This window comes from Erigeron canadensis, chromosome 9, assembly GCF_010389155.1.
Source record: "Erigeron canadensis isolate Cc75 chromosome 9, C_canadensis_v1, whole genome shotgun sequence".
NCBI classification, from domain to species: domain Eukaryota; kingdom Viridiplantae; phylum Streptophyta; class Magnoliopsida; order Asterales; family Asteraceae; genus Erigeron; species Erigeron canadensis.
Window position 1 is genome coordinate 28,055,771 of NC_057769.1, and position 17,341 is coordinate 28,073,111.

Consider the following 17,341-nt stretch of genomic DNA (forward strand, 5'->3'; position numbering starts at 1 on the left):
TAGCTATGCCCATAGAATCTTCATGCATGTAATCATGATATACAAATCTCAAACCATATCGATACCAAAGATTCCCAAAACCAAAAATAGCTAAAACCTGCATCCTTAATAAAAGTACGATCATATAACAGCTATAGACGAGGAGAAAGCAAAACACAATTGTGGATTAGTATACATCCTGCCTATAATACAAGGATGGTGCCATGTATAAAATACAATTAAATTAAAATGGGCCGATGAGCACTCTACTACACAAATTTCACAACCTAAAATATATTTTCTCTTGAGCAGCTTCGTCTCTCAAAGTCACAAACCACAAAAGGCCAATGAACCATATTTCTCTTCCACCATGGCTTGCTTATAAATTTAGGGATACCGAGAAGAATGTGCAAAACTCCACAACTACAAGGACAAAAACGAAAATCAGTACATAATACGATGCATATAAACTAGTGTAAAATCCACAATTTCACTGGCAACAGAATAGAGAACATAAAAACATATAGTGAACAGATTATCGTTGAAACATGAAATTGTTTTCTTGAAAACAGCCTGAAATCCCATACAAATTATCGTTGGACTCTAGCTTGTTAAATGTTAACAAAATGCCAAACTAGAAAATCAACAGGCTTTAGGTTCAAGGTCAACATGAAGAGTATTCATAGTTAGCAATTTGGTAAATTATATTTGAGAATACCAAGGAAAATAGCGTTTTTGAAAGAACAGAAAAAAAGAATTCACTTTTGATGCTTTTAACTATTTTAAGTCCCAAAGGAAATGGTTTTGTCCGCAGAGGGTGAATGACGTGGAAGACAGAAAGTTGGAACCCCAAAACCCCATTGACCACACAATTTGCTAATACTATATATGCAATAAAACAACGCACGACACTTTTTGTAAGACGGAAAATCAATGTTCTAGAACTCCATGGATTGCACAAACATAAATGCAATATATAACAAAAGGGGGTATATTGTATTATCCGCCCATGACCCATCCACCAGACAGCCATTGAGTATTACCCCGACATTCTTTATCCTAAAGGATTCATCATGAGCCAAACATTGGTTTTCAATATATAAAGATATGGGGTTACATTGTATTTTCCTCCCACCCACCAGACAGCCATCGAGCATTACCTCAACGTTCTTTATCGTAAATGATTCATCATGAGCCAAACATTGGTTTCCAAATGTATCACAGTGTCCACTTGTTCCAGTTAACCTTTTTTACATGAAAATATAATTAGAATCACAAAAGACGACAATGCTATCTTAAATATAGAGAGAGTCTTCTAAAGTAAACATTACAACGGAAGTATGTAAGTGAACTCACAAATCTTCATTCAAGCATAAGGCAAAATTTCCACCGCCTCCTAGTGCTAGCATGTCATTTAGACACATGTAAAAGTACCTGTTCGCACCTTCACATTACAAATAACGAATATGATTAGCTTATGAGCATGATGATCCAATAAGCAATTAACATTTAGAGAGCAGATACATCTCTCATTATTTGAGTTTAAAAGGTTAACTGAATATCTCAAATTTACAATGCAATAGTCTAACCCCCTCGATAAATCTACTTACCGGTTGGTCTAAACAGCCTGGGTGAACCATATAACGTTGTGAAAACGAAGGTTTCATATGTCCCCTGACAACAAAGATGATTGAATACCATTCAGTGTTACAATAACTAGAAGAAAATTTACACAAAAAGCTTCAATGCCATTAACTTGACAGCTTACTTGATATTTCCTCTTGGGAGTAGGTATTAGCGGGCAATTTAGCAGCCCACCAAATACAGCACCTCGAGTGTCTCCAGTTATCTAAAAGCAGTGTAAACCTTCCATCCATCAGATACATGAATGTTACAAGAAAGTGCAATTTTCAGGAAACTCTAAACACCATAAGTTTAAGAACCCAGATAAGCTTGTTGAGTTTGTAAACATAGCCATACCAGTAAACAAGGACCAGAAAGATCAGCGCTCTTCCGAATAAGTGTGCGAAGTGATATGCCATGTTTCAAAGTACTGCCCTTAATTTGAAAGAAAAAGTAAATACATGTATTCAAGTTGACACACAGCATTAAGAAGATTTTAAACATTGGTTGTAACCATATGCAGAGAGAAATTACCTATACAACAAAACCCATCGACAACCTTTCACAATATTCGGTATTGAAGACTGAAGAAACTGGTATAGTTCAGGAGAAATGAAAAAGGAATCAAGATTGAAATCAATTACAGCTCTCATTGGAGTATTTGGTTCTGCAGCATCTACAAACATTTCAGAGCTGCCACTGCTCTCTACAGAACCCTGGTCTCCATTCTCTTCTCTAGTATTCGAAACTTCCCCGTTATCACAAATCATGCTCTTTGAAGAACTTTGACTTCCATTTTGTTTGCAAGGATCAAACTCATTATCGCCCTCATCATAGGTATCCAAGGGTATCTGTTGCCATGAATAATCTTTACTTTTCCATCTTGTTGGAAGTGATTGAATTGGCTTAAGATGGTTATCATGCTTGTCTGAGCCAGACTCATTTGAGGATCGCATAAAAGTAAGTACTGAAGAGAAATAACCACCATCCTTCGTGTGTGACCTGGCCTACACGTTAAAAACCCATGTTACAAATCAAGTATCTGTTCGATACCTTAAAATTACCACCTATGGCTTTCAGAGATAAGAAAAATGTAAAGCAAACAACAACCAAGTCTTCAGACATAAAAACCATCTTATAAATTACATGAAATTGACCAAGAAATGTAGCCGGTCTTCTCTAAAGAGTTAAGTTGAGCTCGGAAGGCAAGTGAGTTTCTAGCAGCAGTGGATCATTCAAGCACATAAAATACGGCTCAAGCATACAAAAATAAACTTTTTGATACTACATAAACAACTGTTCTTCTAAATGCACGATCATGTGCTCATATATGCTTGTTTACCTGGATGCTTTACATGCTTAGCTTTCTATATGCTTTTCATTTTTGACTTATACTCCATAGCTACAATATTCATACTCACATTTAAGTGCAACGACACGCACACACACATTATTTACTCTCACAAGTTTCTGGCCGGGGTCCTTCTAAAAGCAGTCGCTCTACCTTCGGGTAGGAGTAAGATTGTCTACATTTTACCTTTGCTGATTACCATTGTTGTTGTTGACATACAATTATTCTTCTAAACACCCATATGCTGCATTCTTATATTAATACAACTTTTATCTCAAAGTTACCTTCTTGTTCTAAAAAGTGACTTGATTTATCAAAATATTTGATGCCACAAGAAGAGATTTTCTTGTTCTTCCATTTCATGGGCGTTTAGATTACCTTATTTTCTGGGCTTATCGGCTAATTGAAAATTTAAAAAAGTCGATTAGCTCATTTTTACCGGCTTACGAGTTAAATCTCATTGCTTATTAAACCCCATAAGCTCAAGCTGATAAGCTCATTAGCCGATAGAAATCGAGTTAATGGGCTTTAACTAACAAGATTCAAAACCTCTAAATTTTGAATCTTTTTCTTGTATGTCCAAAGTACTAATTAACAAAACCTAATTACATGGATCTATAGCCTATTTTCTTGAAGAAGAGAAAAAAAAAAAGCAATACCCACAAAATATTAACACTAAAAAATAAAAAAATTTAATCAAATATAATAAAATAATCAAAAATAGTAGATACCCAGATCAGATATTTGTAGAAACTATATGTAAGAATGTACCTTATGAGGAGAGGAGGCAGGGGAAGAAGGGGAATCAGAGAAAAGATTTGTAAGCTTGTCTGTAACTCTGTCTTTCCATGAATGCATTTCAAGATAGATAGATATATATTGAAACTCTATAAAATGAAATGAATTGAAAGGGAGAGATGATGATGAAAGAATGATTTCAGGGGAAAAAGGAAAAATCAAAAATGCGTTTCGTCGGTGTGCAGCAAAAGGAGCCGTATGCCCACCTGTTATTATTTTATTTTATTCAATAAATAAATAAATATAAATAAATAACAGGGGTCATGCATCGTGTGCGTGATCAACAGGGTTTCTCTTCTAATGGGCTTGAATGAAATTATGGTCAAACATGAAGACATGTTTTAATAACTACGAGTAACATGTGTATATATATCACATTTGGAATTTTGGATTGATATTTTTGGTTTTCTCGCACGCCTTTGAGCTAAGTATGTATATTAACGAGTCATGTATATTCACGCTGTGATGTCAAGATCTATGATGTAGTTTTTCAACATTATAAGTTTGTATCAGGAGCTAGAAATTTTTTTACGAGGGTAAATTCAAAAGTTACTTGTTATATTTATCAGCCACGTATATTAAAAGATTAGGCCCTAAATAAAGAATAGAAAATGAGCCCTTTAAAATTTTTTATTAAATTTGGGTTTAATCATATTACAAAAAAATCGGTTTTGAGAAAACCGAGTTTAGCTTATGTGAATGCCGGGTATTAAAATGTCTGTCTTTAACATCAACGTCGATCATTGCAATTTTGGAACATGTGATGATCGATGAGTTGCATATATTAAACAATGAGTTAATTTCATATATACCCTCCTAAAGAATAAAATATCATATTTACCCAAAACTTGCTTTAAGATCATTACACATCATGTATTGAAAATTTGTAAATTGATATGATATTTAGGGATTTAGAAAGGGACTATATGATATTTACCCTAAACAATATAATATAAATACATCAAAATCAATGATATATGATAATTTATTTTATTAAATAATTAGTTCCTATATATCTTTTTAACTTACTATGTGATTATATTTATTACTTATTTAAAATAACTAGATATTATAATAATTTGAAAAGAATTTTTTCTTCATACAACTATATTATTGATGTATTACATTTACCCAAACAATAAAAGAACACTTTTTCAACCCTTTTTTTATTATTAAAAACTAAAATTACTCAAACTTTTTACTCTACCCGTGGAGAAATGTATCTCCAAAGTCAAAAGTAATACTTACGAGCATAGTTGTCAAGTCGTAACTTTTGACTGTATGCTTACAAGATTAATGACTTTCGAAAAAGAGACTTAAGATAACGAATGTGACATTTGTATGTATTTTTTTTTTATAAAAACTTTTAAGATTAAAATTATAAATATACCTTTAAATAAAAAATTTACATTGTACTAAAATTGGAGCGGGGGCATTTGCCCCCAATACCCCCATTGTGTCTCCGTCCATGTTTGTAACACACGAAAAATTAACAGCACAATTTGTTGTCCATTTGCCTTTTATTTTCATATAAAATGTTACTTACTCTGTCCCATTAGAAATGTTCAATTTGAATTTTCAAAATCTTATCTTTTTTTCAACTTTGACTTTGTGTTATAGTTATATGAAAAATTTTAGATGTTTTCATTAGTATAACTTTTACTGAAAATTATATAACATAATTAAAAATATTTAAGGTTAAAGTTATAAAACAAAGACTTTGAAAATTCAAAATAGGGGGAGATAGAGGAAGTATATGGTAAGATTAGTTATTAGTTAATAATAAAGTTAAACAAATTGTATACATAATTACGTATAAAAGAGATTGTTGAAGCTAATGTAATATTTCACTTGTTATTTCATTTCAAAATGTATTGGTTGAGGTCCAAAAAAACACACACCATTAACTAAAAAAAATGTTGCATTTGTCCACATTTTTAGTGAGTGTGAACAAATTAAAAGTTTTGTCACGCTTTTATGTGTTTAAAAATTTATAGAACTAAAAGTGTGCAGAAATTTATCCACACTAAAAAGTGTGTAGAAATAAAAGTTTACACTTTTTAGTATGGACTTTCATAATTATTTTGTAACACTCCATTTGTCCACGATAACTAGAAAGTGAGTGTGGACAAATGAAGTGTTATAAAATAATTATGAAAGTCCACACTAAAAAATGTGAACTTTTCTACACATTTTTTAGTGTGGTTAAATTTCTCCAAACTATTAGTACTACATAGTTTTACACACATGAAAACGTGACAAAATTTTTAATTTGTACACACTCATTAAAAGTGTGAATAAATATAACATTTGTAATGATTGTTTATATGTGAATATGAAGAAAACAAAGTAAATTGCGCAGAAGGCTTCTCTAAGATGGGTTTGAAATGAAAAGTTTGCTATATATTAATCAAACATTAAACAAATTAAATAGGCTATAAACTACTGTATATAAATAATCACACATATGGTGAACCCACGATAGAAAATTAAAAAGAGAAACAATATACACTACTACAGTAATAAACTGCTAAGTAAAGACCTAACAAACATGAATAATTAACCCATCTTTGTTCTGTTTATACGAGCCATGACCGCCCTTTGACCCACAAATTAAAGCTCCATTTTCCGTATTGATCATGACCCGTAAGTTGTGACCGTGAATCGTGAACAAACCCAAACACTTTACACATACAACAAGATCGAAGAAGTGATCACTTATTAAATTTCATAAAATGGTCACCATTGTAACTAGGTGGACCTAAACACATGTCAAATTCAACCTCATCATCTTCGTCAAAACTCTTAACGATACGATTAACATCTCCAACTGTTGGAATTTTTTCATTTTCATGTTGATAGTTAGTCGAATTATTACTATATACAGATTTTCCTCTGTCACCAACCAAAGCTCCAAACGTAGGAGGCGCCACGTCTGTTGGTGGCACTCCTGCTGCTGCTGTCACGTCTATAGTTGTCGGATGAGGGAGTTGGATGTCGGTATTAGAAACGGGCCGGTGTTTAACCACATCTGACAACGACTTTGGACGTTCTTCTACAAGGCGATCTTTTTTTGGGAATTTTTTGATGGAAGAAACGGCGTCTGGGCGTGTTGGTGATTGGGAATCCATTGAAAATGGTATAGAAGAAAGTTATAGGAATGGTGATTTGAGGGAGAGATTAGAGCTTAATTTACTTATATATGGCTCTTAAATAACTAAAGTCGTTTGCTTTTCCTTCAAGAAACAAAACGTGTGTCTATGTCTATATATATATATATAAGATTGAATAATTGATATAAAATTAATCTCATCGAATGGCTTCTTCTAATCTTTACTACAGTTTATTATAATTGTGTTATGTAATTGAATTTAAATTGCTTTTAAGTAACAATAATCGGATTGAATGATCGATATATGAGAAAGAAACGCGTTGAAGAAAACGTACGTTGGTTGAGTTGTTGAAGATTCTATGATCCTTCTCTATGTTTCTAACCATTTCTTTTGGTGTTTTTGATACGAATTAAACATGTAAGTTAAAGTTTATTTTGTAAAAAAAGTTATATAACTAATGAAATGCATAAATATTTTTTTATATTCTTAACACAATTAGACCAAGTCAATTGGTCATAAAATATGGCAAAAGAAAAAGTTGTGCAATTGGTTACAAAGCGACATTTGGTAACGTGGATTTCAAAGAGTTTGCTTATAAAAAATGAGAAGTGATATTGATATCATACAAGTTGATTAATTTACCCGTAACTATGTATTAACTGTTTGTACAATATGTTGTAATACTTGTACAGTGTAGTACGTTAATCAAATTATATGGTATGATTACCATTTTTTATTAAAAAAAAAAAATATGAGGCACCTCCTCCTTGGGGAACCTGGATAGGGGGTTTTGAAGGCTGTCCTACTTGGGGAACACGGTTCGAGCCTTGCACGGTGCGATTAAATGGGGAGGCATCTTCAGGAAGGTCGGATATTAGGTAGGTGTTGGGTTTGTCTAGTCTAACCATGTTTAAAAAAAAATAGGATAATATAAGGAAAATGTAAAAAAAAAAAACAATTTTTTTTACCACTAATATATAAATGTTCCGAAAGTACCTTTGATATGTTCTACTGATTACCGAAACCATCGCCAATCATAGTTTTTGTGAGTTTATCGATTCAAAGGAATCAACAAAAAGACAACCCATAACTCCACAAAACCTCATATCCACCCGAAAATAACAATTTTTGTGAATAAGAAGAAACTTCGCCAATAACAACTTTTGTGAATAAAAAAGTTAAAAGGTAACATGTAGCAGAAATTTCTAACACTGGTCTAATTAGTGTAAAGTAACGACAATAACTAAATTGTTATGATATTTAAGTAGTTGTGGTAATTTTTTTTTTATTAGTTTTCATATCTCATTTTGTTGGATAAGTTTTATTGTTAGTAAAATCTTTTGAAAATGTCAACACAGGAAATCAACAAGAAGATTTCCATATAACTAGGTGTGGATCTAGGTCCAAAATCTTAAAAAAACATGTCCAAATATTATTTGCCACATACACAACGTGTTAAAAAATTCCTCATCTCACCTAGCCAGGGACCCATGTTAGTTACATGCGGAACCGCCTCTCCTCGTAACCCCACAAGTTTGAAACGAGCTTTACTTACAAGACTTGAAACGAAGAAAGCTCGAGCAATTTGAACTAAACAAGCTAATACATGCTGAGGCTCGAGTCGTTATTTACCTATTTAATAGGTATTCAAGCCGAGAAATAAAAAACATTTTATGGTTTAAACTCTATATTATTATACGATAGGAATAGCTATATTAGCTATACCGGTGTGAAAAAACATTTATGGTCTCTTTAACTACATAATAATGCTACTGTATAATTTTCTTTTCTTAATTCATTCATAACCCTTTAAAGACCCACGGGAAGAGAACGTCTCAAGCGGTTCAATATAAACATAAAAAAAAAATATAAATAATGGGCTTTTCACACGGTATAGGAAATGGTTGTTGATGATGACAAAAACCATCGCCTTCACACCTTTAATTTGTCTAACAGTAACTTTATCATTGCCAAATAAATTTTCAAGACATCTCTTGTTAATTTATGTGCATTGTTTCTTTACATTCCCAATAAATTAAAGGAATCAACAATATGGAAGAAAAATTCGATCTTTAAAATGTCCACACGGACCCAAACAAAATTGTTGATTGATACGAAGTTTCACCTGATTTGCCTCCATGTGTAGCAGCGTAACAAGATATTATTACTCTTGAATATACAATATACATAATATTAAATGGCATAATGTACATGGAAGTACATAAACTGATGATTTTAAGAATGACAATGATTTATGTATTTAAACGGATATGGCAAACGACTTCGACAAGAGATAAAAACTTGGAAAATTACAATAAAAAATAAGGACTAATTAACCATTAAAGGCCAAGAGATACTAGACTTCTTAAGACAACTAGATATCAAAAAGAAAAAGGATAGAGATCCAATCGAATGAAAAATATTACGACATGTGTCCTAACTATCGCTATGGATAGTTCTCAGGCTTTCATAATGACCACCACCAAACAAATAACACACTTTTAATACCTTTTATTTTAAAAAATCTTATTCAGGTATAGTTTACTTTGTATCCAATTAAGAACCACCTATTGACCAATAGACTTCAAGACGCAACCAACTTGCCACGTAGTAACTGAGTTCAAGTGCGATAAATCATGGACTAAAGATATGTGAAGAAGACTCCACCGTGGCCGAACAGATCGAGCATGCTATAGATTGATCTTCTGCTCAGATTAATCCTAGTTGGGAGTCGATCACGTAACATCCTCCACCTCCGCATGAACACCTAATTAAAAAGCCTCCACATGACAATGATATATTTAGACAGCAATCGTTATTAATGTGTTAACCTAACCACTTGGTCTTATTGTAATCTCTTTTGCATTCATTGCAGTTAAAGTCATGTGGTTCATTTTGTAGGTAGGCTTTGCTTCATTGTAATTGTACTCTCTTAAAATCACTAGCATTTTGCTAGTCGATTTTGTTTCAATAAATCATATTCTGCCGTTCTTAAATGAAGAAAAAACACTTGGTCTTAGATCAAACGGCTACCTGGGCCCTTTTTTGGGGTTCTGGGAAAGGGAATGTTGGCTTGGAGATCAAAGATCGAATCTCAATTCCCCATGATATCGGACATTTACCTCTTCAAATGCGTGTGAGCCGTGTTATCGCACCCTCTAGCATACTATCCACTTAGATGTCACTGTTAAGGTTCAAACTACTAACCAACTAACACGTTGTTCTAAAATTAAAAAAATAAATATGAATGTTAACCTTCTATAAAAAAAATTCCAAGAATCAAAGAGCATAACTTTGTGATGGATATACAAAGAATGTACGTTGTACGTATGGTATGCAATCTAATCAATGTTTTCACTTTAACAAGTAAAAACAAGAAAAGATCAGGCAAAGGAATGTCTTGTCAACAGTAACATATCATGATTTCAGATCTCATTTATATGGAAAACAAATGTATTAGGTATAGTTGTACAAGTTTAAGTTGAAATTAAAATATACTAAATATATAAAATAAACAAATCAAGAATTTGTCTTTTGCACAAAGTATAACAGTTGACTAGGGGCATATAATTGCATTTGTATCATGTCTTTCTTACAAAGAACAGAAGAAAAAAAAATGTATCAACAACCGAGTACTATTTTTATGAAATGGTGGGACGGAGTTGACTCCAGCAGCTTGTCAAGTTTTTATGGTATTTTAATTACCTAGTCAAATGGCCATACAATACACGTATTCAAGCCATAAACACACATAGTTACCGATATTACCAATACTAAAGAAACAAGATAGAAAGTAAATTACAGTGATAGTTTGTATAAACTGTTGTTAATGGTTTTGGATCTAAATCCTTTTAGAATTCCTCTAAAAGAGATCTACCGAGCCACCAAAAACTTCAGTTTAGAGCATTTGATCGTTGAAGATGGTACTCGAAAGTTCTACAAAGGACAACTTTCAGAACGCTGGGGAAACAGAACAGCAGCCATCAAACGCCATGATCGGAATAGTTACCAAGAAGCACAAGAATTCTTTAACCAGTTAACATTGATGTCAGATTTCAAGCATGTAAACATTGTTCCTTTCATTGGTTTCTGTAATGAAGGCGATGAAATGATTATAGTTACCGAGTATTCTATGAATGGAAGCCTCTACAATCTACTGGAAAATGGCAGGCGCATGTCATGGGCACGGCGCCTAAGGATTTGCAATGGGGCAGCTAGAGGACTCAAGTATCTGCATTCAGCTGTTGGCGAAAGGAGCCGAGTTATACATAGAAACTTTAATAGCAGAAAAATTTTGTTGGGCGAATATCTGGAAGTTAAAATTTGTGGATTTCGGTTTTCCACATATGAAAACAAAGATCATCCACGGTTCTATGAGTTTCCAACATCTAGCACCTCTCATACTGACCCCATTTACAGGGAAAGTGGTATCTCGAGGACAGCTTCAGACATCTACTCATTTGGGGTCATTCTGTTCGAAATGTTGAGTGGTATTCCGGCTTATCGTGTGAAGAGTACCGGAGATGTTGAGCAACTAACTCTGATAAATTGGGTGCGTCGATACCATGATGTTGGACTAGACGAATTAGTTGATATCCATATAAGAGACCAAATTGATTCCCGTTCTTTGCAGATGGTTACAGAAATTGCTTATAGATGCATTGGTTTCAACATCAAGGATCGGCCTACTATTGACATAGTCATCAAGATAATTCAGGATGCAATGGATATCAGTGTAAGTCTTTTTATTCATTTATATGGCGGGATATCCGGTTTCATAAACAATATGATGAATACCATTTTTTCTTTTAACAAGACATAACTCGACGACAACGGAACCTGATCCCGGAAAAAAATGGGGTACGGAGAAGGTATGATGTAGACAGTCTTGCCCTTACCCAATGGTAAAGAGGTTGTTTTCAGAAGGACCTACGGCTTTACCCTTGAAAAAACATGACGGCAAGGCAAAACCAAAGCTGAAAAGGAAACCGAGATCTCTCGATCTCAATCTAGAGAGAGAACTCTCTCTAAACAAGACATAACTCATTTTCTTTTAACTAGCATAGTACATCATGATTAAATTCTTCATTGGCAGTTTTCAATGATTGTTCTTCTTACTAGAAAAAGTTTATTTAATCTTATAAATAAATTTTGAAAATCTTATTTTTATAAATAAAAGTATAATATATTAAGTTGGTGATTGAGTGAGATAATTATATAAATGATAAAGTTTGACTTAATTGCTTTAAGAAAGTATAAATTAATGACTTAATGTTACCGTGACAACTGACAAGGGTAAATTAGTAAGTTTGTATTTTACAACTTGAAAAAACCGTGTAAACTCTTTATAGGTAAGTATAAACCAATATAATATCCGCACAATGCAATGAGATTGAGTATTTTTTTAATGATGGTGTTCAATGATTTTTAATGGTGGGTTTCACAACTTGCTAGTTGGTTTAATAGTATAAAAGATAATGTGATTTTTTTAATTTTTATAAAATAAGAAAATGTTCAGATGAATTAAAAATTTATATTAACTAGAAAGTTTTGGACCCGCGTTGCGGGTTCTCAATTGTCTTGTTGAAATGATTACGTTATTTTAGTATATTTGCGTCGAACCTATAACCGCTTAATTAAAATTAATTCTGTCATGAATATGTTTGTTTAAAAGTTTGCAAGAAATCAAAAAACAACCCATAGTAGAAACCCGAACCGGATGTGATAAGGAAAATATATCAATATATTAGTTTAGAATTCAAACAGATGCAATGTAACAAAATGCAAATAGTGGTACATGGTGTGCCAGATAAAGGTTGAATGACTCAAAAGGAAAAAACGTGTGAAAAAAAACCAAAAAGTAACCTGTAAAAAAAACCCGAAAAGGATGCAATGTGGCAAAACTCAAATAGTAGTACAAGGGATGACATGAACGAATAATAACTCGCCATTCATAAGCATGGTCTTTAATATATAGTATAATAAACGAATTTTTTACAAAAACTAAATTATGAATAACTTCTGTATTATGTTTTTAATGTGTATTATAGTTACCGTAGATTGGTAGTTAATTTCAGGGTTTTGTATCAATTTTGAACTCATTTTAACGTATAACTGACAAAAATATATGTTTATAAGCATTCAGATGTTTATGAGTATTTAGACGTTTATAAAAACAAAAAACTATCCTCATCCAAATTTAAGACATTTGAACCAACTCTTAACATTCAAAAATGATAGTCACATTCAGACATAAACCTCTTAGCAAAAACAGACAGACCCTTAGTGTGCTTTTATAACCTTGGTCATGTTTATATTCGCAGAAAGACGGATATGCTTCTTTCATCACAATAGGAATTCACCAGCATCAGAACCCAAATATATCTCGAATTCCGCTACGTGAGATCAAACGGGCCACTGGAAACTTCAGCAGAGAATATTGGATCGGGGATGATAGATTTGGATCTGTGTACAGAGGACGAATCTCCATAGTTGGGCAAAGCCGCATGGCTACTATCAAACGACTAATTGTGAAGGGTCACCAAGGAATGAATGATTTCCTTAACGAGCTTGAGATGTTGTCTATCTTTCACCATGATAATATCATCCAGTTCATTGGTTATGCTGATGAAGACAACGAGAAGATCATTGTCACCGAGTATGCTAGTAATGGAAGCCTTGACATTCATTTTCAAGATCCGAAGAAGAGATCTAACCTAACATGGACACTACGCCTCAAGATTTGCTTAGGGATAGCTAGAGGGCTGGAGTACCTTCATTCAGGTCTAGGGGAGCGTGGCAGAGTGATACACAGAGACGCCAATAGCGTAAACATTATGTTGGATGATAACATGGAAGCAAAGATATGTAATTTTGGGCTTTCAAAACTAATCCCGAGAAATCAGTCACAAGTCTATGAACTTCCTGTTGGTACCAATAATTATATAGATCCTGTTTACTATGAAAGTGGCTTCCTCAAAACAGAAGCAGACATATACACATTTGGTGTGGTTATGTTTGAAATACTGAGTGGGATGGTGGCTTATAAGACAAGGAGATTAGGTTATGCTAAACCGCAATATCTAATGCATATGGTCCAACGCTACTATGGTGACGGCCTCCAAATATTAGTTGATCCTTATATAGAAGAGCAAATTGACAGTAAATCTTTAGAAACATTTAGAGAGATTGCTTATGAATGCATCAGTTTCAACTATAAGGATCGCCCGTCGATGAAGAGTATCGTCAAGAGGATTGAGACACTGTACAATGAGGTAAGTTATTTATCAAACTGTTTTCTAGCTAGTTTCATAGAGTAAGTAACTATATACATGACATGACATCATTATACATTTTGTGATGAGAATCCTTAAGAATTCAGTGATATAAAAAGTATAATGATAAAATCAATATGCTGATTTAAAAGTGTATACTTAATACTGGATTGAGATCTCATCATCCTAATGTTTTGTGAGGAGAAGAATGAATCTTTCATTGAGGACAATACCTTTTTCTTCCTGTCACATTACCTATCATGTTGAAAATAAAACAAGAGAACTTAAGTAATTCATTACTTTGAAAGAAATCTGAAATAGAATTGTTACATTAAAACGTACTAACGATGAAATTGATTCGTACTCTTTTATCAATTTAATGTATCGATTTAAAAAAAACCCAAAAAGATACTAATATAGTGATCCTATTTCTTGTTATATTTATGTTCACAGAATGCTTCTTCCAATACTATACTCCACCAAAAGCAAAACCTAGAAGATTTTTTAATTCCACTGGAAAAGATCAAAACTGCAACAAATGAATTCCACAAGAAAAAACTGGTGGGGGGTGGTGGATTCGGTCTTGTCTACAAAGGAAAACTCTCTGAAGGAAGGAAAAAACGCATAGCTGCCATCAAACGACTTAATCGTAATGGTTACCAGGGAAATACCGAGTTCCTTAACGAGCTGAAGTTCATTTTCAGGTTCCGCCATGAGAACATCATCCCTTTCATTGGTTATTGTGATCAAAACGATGAGATGATCATAGTTACTGAATATGCTACCAATAGTAGCCTTGATCGTCATCTTCAAAGCACAGAAAGGAGAAGTCACCTAACATGGGAAAAACGGCTTCAGATCTGCTTAGGGGCAGCTAGAGGAATCAGCTACCTTCACGCGGGTCAAGTAGAGGACAACAGAGTGATACACAAAGTAATACACAGAGACATCAAGAGCGGGAACATATTGTTGGATGGGAATATGAAAGCAAAAGTTTGTGATTTTGGACTGTCGAGATCATACCCAAAAAACCAGACAGATACGGGACTTCGTACAAAAGCTGCAGGTACCAAATATTACATAGACCCAATTTACCAAGAAAGTGGCGAGCTACGGACTGGGTCAGATGTGTATTCATTTGGTGTTGTAATGTTCGAAATGTTGAGTGGAGTAATGGCTTATCAGGAAAAACCCTTTGGAGATGATAAACCACAATTTCTCATTGATTTAGTCAGATGTTCCTATGCCCCTAGTGTAGACAAGTTAATGGATCCCCTTATAAGAGACCGAACAGATAGACAATCTTTTCTAATGTTTCAAGAAATTGCATTTAGGTGCATCAGTATGATTTATGAAGAGCGTCCTACCATGGAAGCAATCATCGATAGAATTGAGAAGGCATTGGACTATCAAGTAAGTCTTAACTTCTTCCTATATAGTTTCAATTGCTATTTCCAAATTTATACAAAATATTTTCAAAATATTTTAATTTTATATAAAATAAGACTCCCCCATCCCTGTCTTCTCTGTCAAACAGTCGAGACATTTATTATTAGTTAAAATTGTTGACAGCCTAATAAACTCTTAGTGTCCTATATATGATTAAACATTAGTTTATACAATTTTGCAGGAAAATTTCATACAGCTTCGGAGGCAAAGGATATTCATTGGCAACAGGTTGTTGATTGGAAGCGGTAGTAAGAGCGGGACGGATCAAGAAGACAAAAAGTAGTATGCATATCAAGTCCTATGATCACAAAGTTCCGACACATACAGAAACTAGCCAATTATACAACCACCAGGCCAGCCCACGGAATTTGCAGACCTTTAACTTAACTTAATTGCTAACTTAAATGGAAAATTCTACCATTCACAAATGTAACTGATTATTATCATTCATTACTAACAAGTTTTTTTTTTTTTTTTTTAAATTAAGCTTCCATCACTCATTATTTTCTTTGTGGCAATTCGTCTAACACTTTTTGTGCATCTATTGCCAGAGTAAGTTTCTACATTTAATAGACATCCAAGCGAACCATACAATAATAATATTGATAATATATAAACAATATGTATATATATATATAAGCGTATATATCAATAGAAAATAGATAGGATTAAAAACATACTTGTAAAGAAGACAATCAAAGAATGATGTGCCTGTAAATTCTGACTTATGGCAGCCATTTTTACTGTGACAAGCTCGTGTATGGAAGGAGGCTATCAGGGTAGAGGTTTTTTTTTTTGTTCCTTTGTCACCTGAACGAAGCAATTTTTCTCACACAAATTTATTTTCTTCTATCAGCTCGAGTACTACGGTATAATTCAGAAATTAGTTATACGGTTGACGGTTTGTCCGCACTTTGTTAGTCCTAGACTCGTTTTCGGTTGAAGGACGTCGACACACCGTTGGATATGACTCGTTCTCGACTAATCCTTGATGAAATCGTCTTTGGATTAATGTGTTCTAGACTAATCGAGACATAAAGATGTTTTGTGAGATTAATTATTGGTTAACCCTTTTCTGATGTAAAGTTATGAGACGCTGATATGGATTAGTCCGGGCCATTCACGTTGTGAGAGTTCTTAGAACTATTTGATACCATCGCTAATTTGTTGCCATACAACTTGGCATCTGACAAAAACTGAATACAATGATCTTGATTAGTCATTCAATTATGTTACGGCATACTCTTCTTTTACAACAAGTCACAACTTTCAAGTTGTTATTCCCTACATGGCTAGTGGATCATGTCTTCACGTAATGAAATCATCTTTCGAGACAATTTTAAAGAATTTGTTATTTTTGTATTACTTAAAGAGGTTCTTAAAATGTTAGTTTAACGATTTGATCACCACGTACTTTTTGTGTGTACATGATTACACCTTAAACTTTTTAATTAATATTTGTCAGCTACAAACTTTATAAATTTGTACATAGTTGGTACTTGGGTGATCGGTTGAATTGATCAACAAGCGACCCATGTATCAACCATGTAAAAAATTTTTGTATAGAAATGTATCAATAAAAGAAATTTATGTGCAACCATCTACAAAAAGAAAAATACGTTGATAAACCGGTAACTAACTCATATTGTAATATCATGATTAGGTTACGTTGTCATCAAGTTTAGTTAAGCCTATTTATATGACCTTTTACAATCTCATTAAACCATGCACTCATCAATATACAATGTATATCA

At 33.3% G+C, this 17,341-nt stretch overlaps 2 protein-coding genes across 2 annotated transcripts; one reads left to right on the top strand and one right to left on the bottom strand.

Moving 5' to 3' along the window:
• Positions 1-71: 71 nt before the first annotated feature.
• On the bottom strand, positions 72-3,952 carry LOC122582207 (TLD domain-containing protein 2). The gene is made up of 8 exons (XM_043754565.1): positions 3,725-3,952; positions 2,137-2,609; positions 1,960-2,032; positions 1,748-1,828; positions 1,590-1,653; positions 1,336-1,423; positions 1,140-1,224; positions 72-402 (listed from the first exon to the last, which is right to left on the bottom strand). Exons 1-8 carry the CDS (start codon positions 3,809-3,811, stop codon positions 367-369), a joined length of 987 nt encoding a protein of 328 aa, XP_043610500.1. The 5' UTR covers positions 3,812-3,952; the 3' UTR covers positions 72-366.
• A 6,741-nt stretch (positions 3,953-10,693) lies between these two features.
• On the top strand, positions 10,694-16,039 carry LOC122583472 (tyrosine-protein kinase JAK2-like). The gene is made up of 4 exons (XM_043755872.1): positions 10,694-11,599; positions 13,188-14,138; positions 14,592-15,551; positions 15,769-16,039. The coding sequence occupies exons 1-4, from the start codon at positions 10,694-10,696 to the stop codon at positions 15,868-15,870; spliced, it is 2,919 nt and encodes a 972-aa protein (XP_043611807.1). The 3' UTR covers positions 15,871-16,039.
• Positions 16,040-17,341: the final 1,302 nt, after the last annotated feature.

Coding starts and splice junctions, on each gene's coding strand:
- LOC122582207 (XM_043754565.1), bottom strand. CDS start 3,811: ATGCATTCATGGAAAGACAGAGTTACAGACAAGCTTACAAATCTTTTC. Junction 1,654..1,747: donor CTCCCAAGAGGAAATATCAA/GTAAGCTGTCAA, acceptor CTTTGTTGTCAG/GGGACATATGAAACCTTCGT. Junction 1,424..1,589: donor CAGGCTGTTTAGACCAACCG/GTAAGTAGATTT, acceptor TGTAATGTGAAG/GTGCGAACAGGTACTTTTAC.
- LOC122583472 (XM_043755872.1), top strand. CDS start 10,694: ATGGTTTTGGATCTAAATCCTTTTAGAATTCCTCTAAAAGAGATCTAC. Junction 11,600..13,187: donor AGGATGCAATGGATATCAGT/GTAAGTCTTTTT, acceptor TTATATTCGCAG/AAAGACGGATATGCTTCTTT. Junction 14,139..14,591: donor TTGAGACACTGTACAATGAG/GTAAGTTATTTA, acceptor TTATGTTCACAG/AATGCTTCTTCCAATACTAT.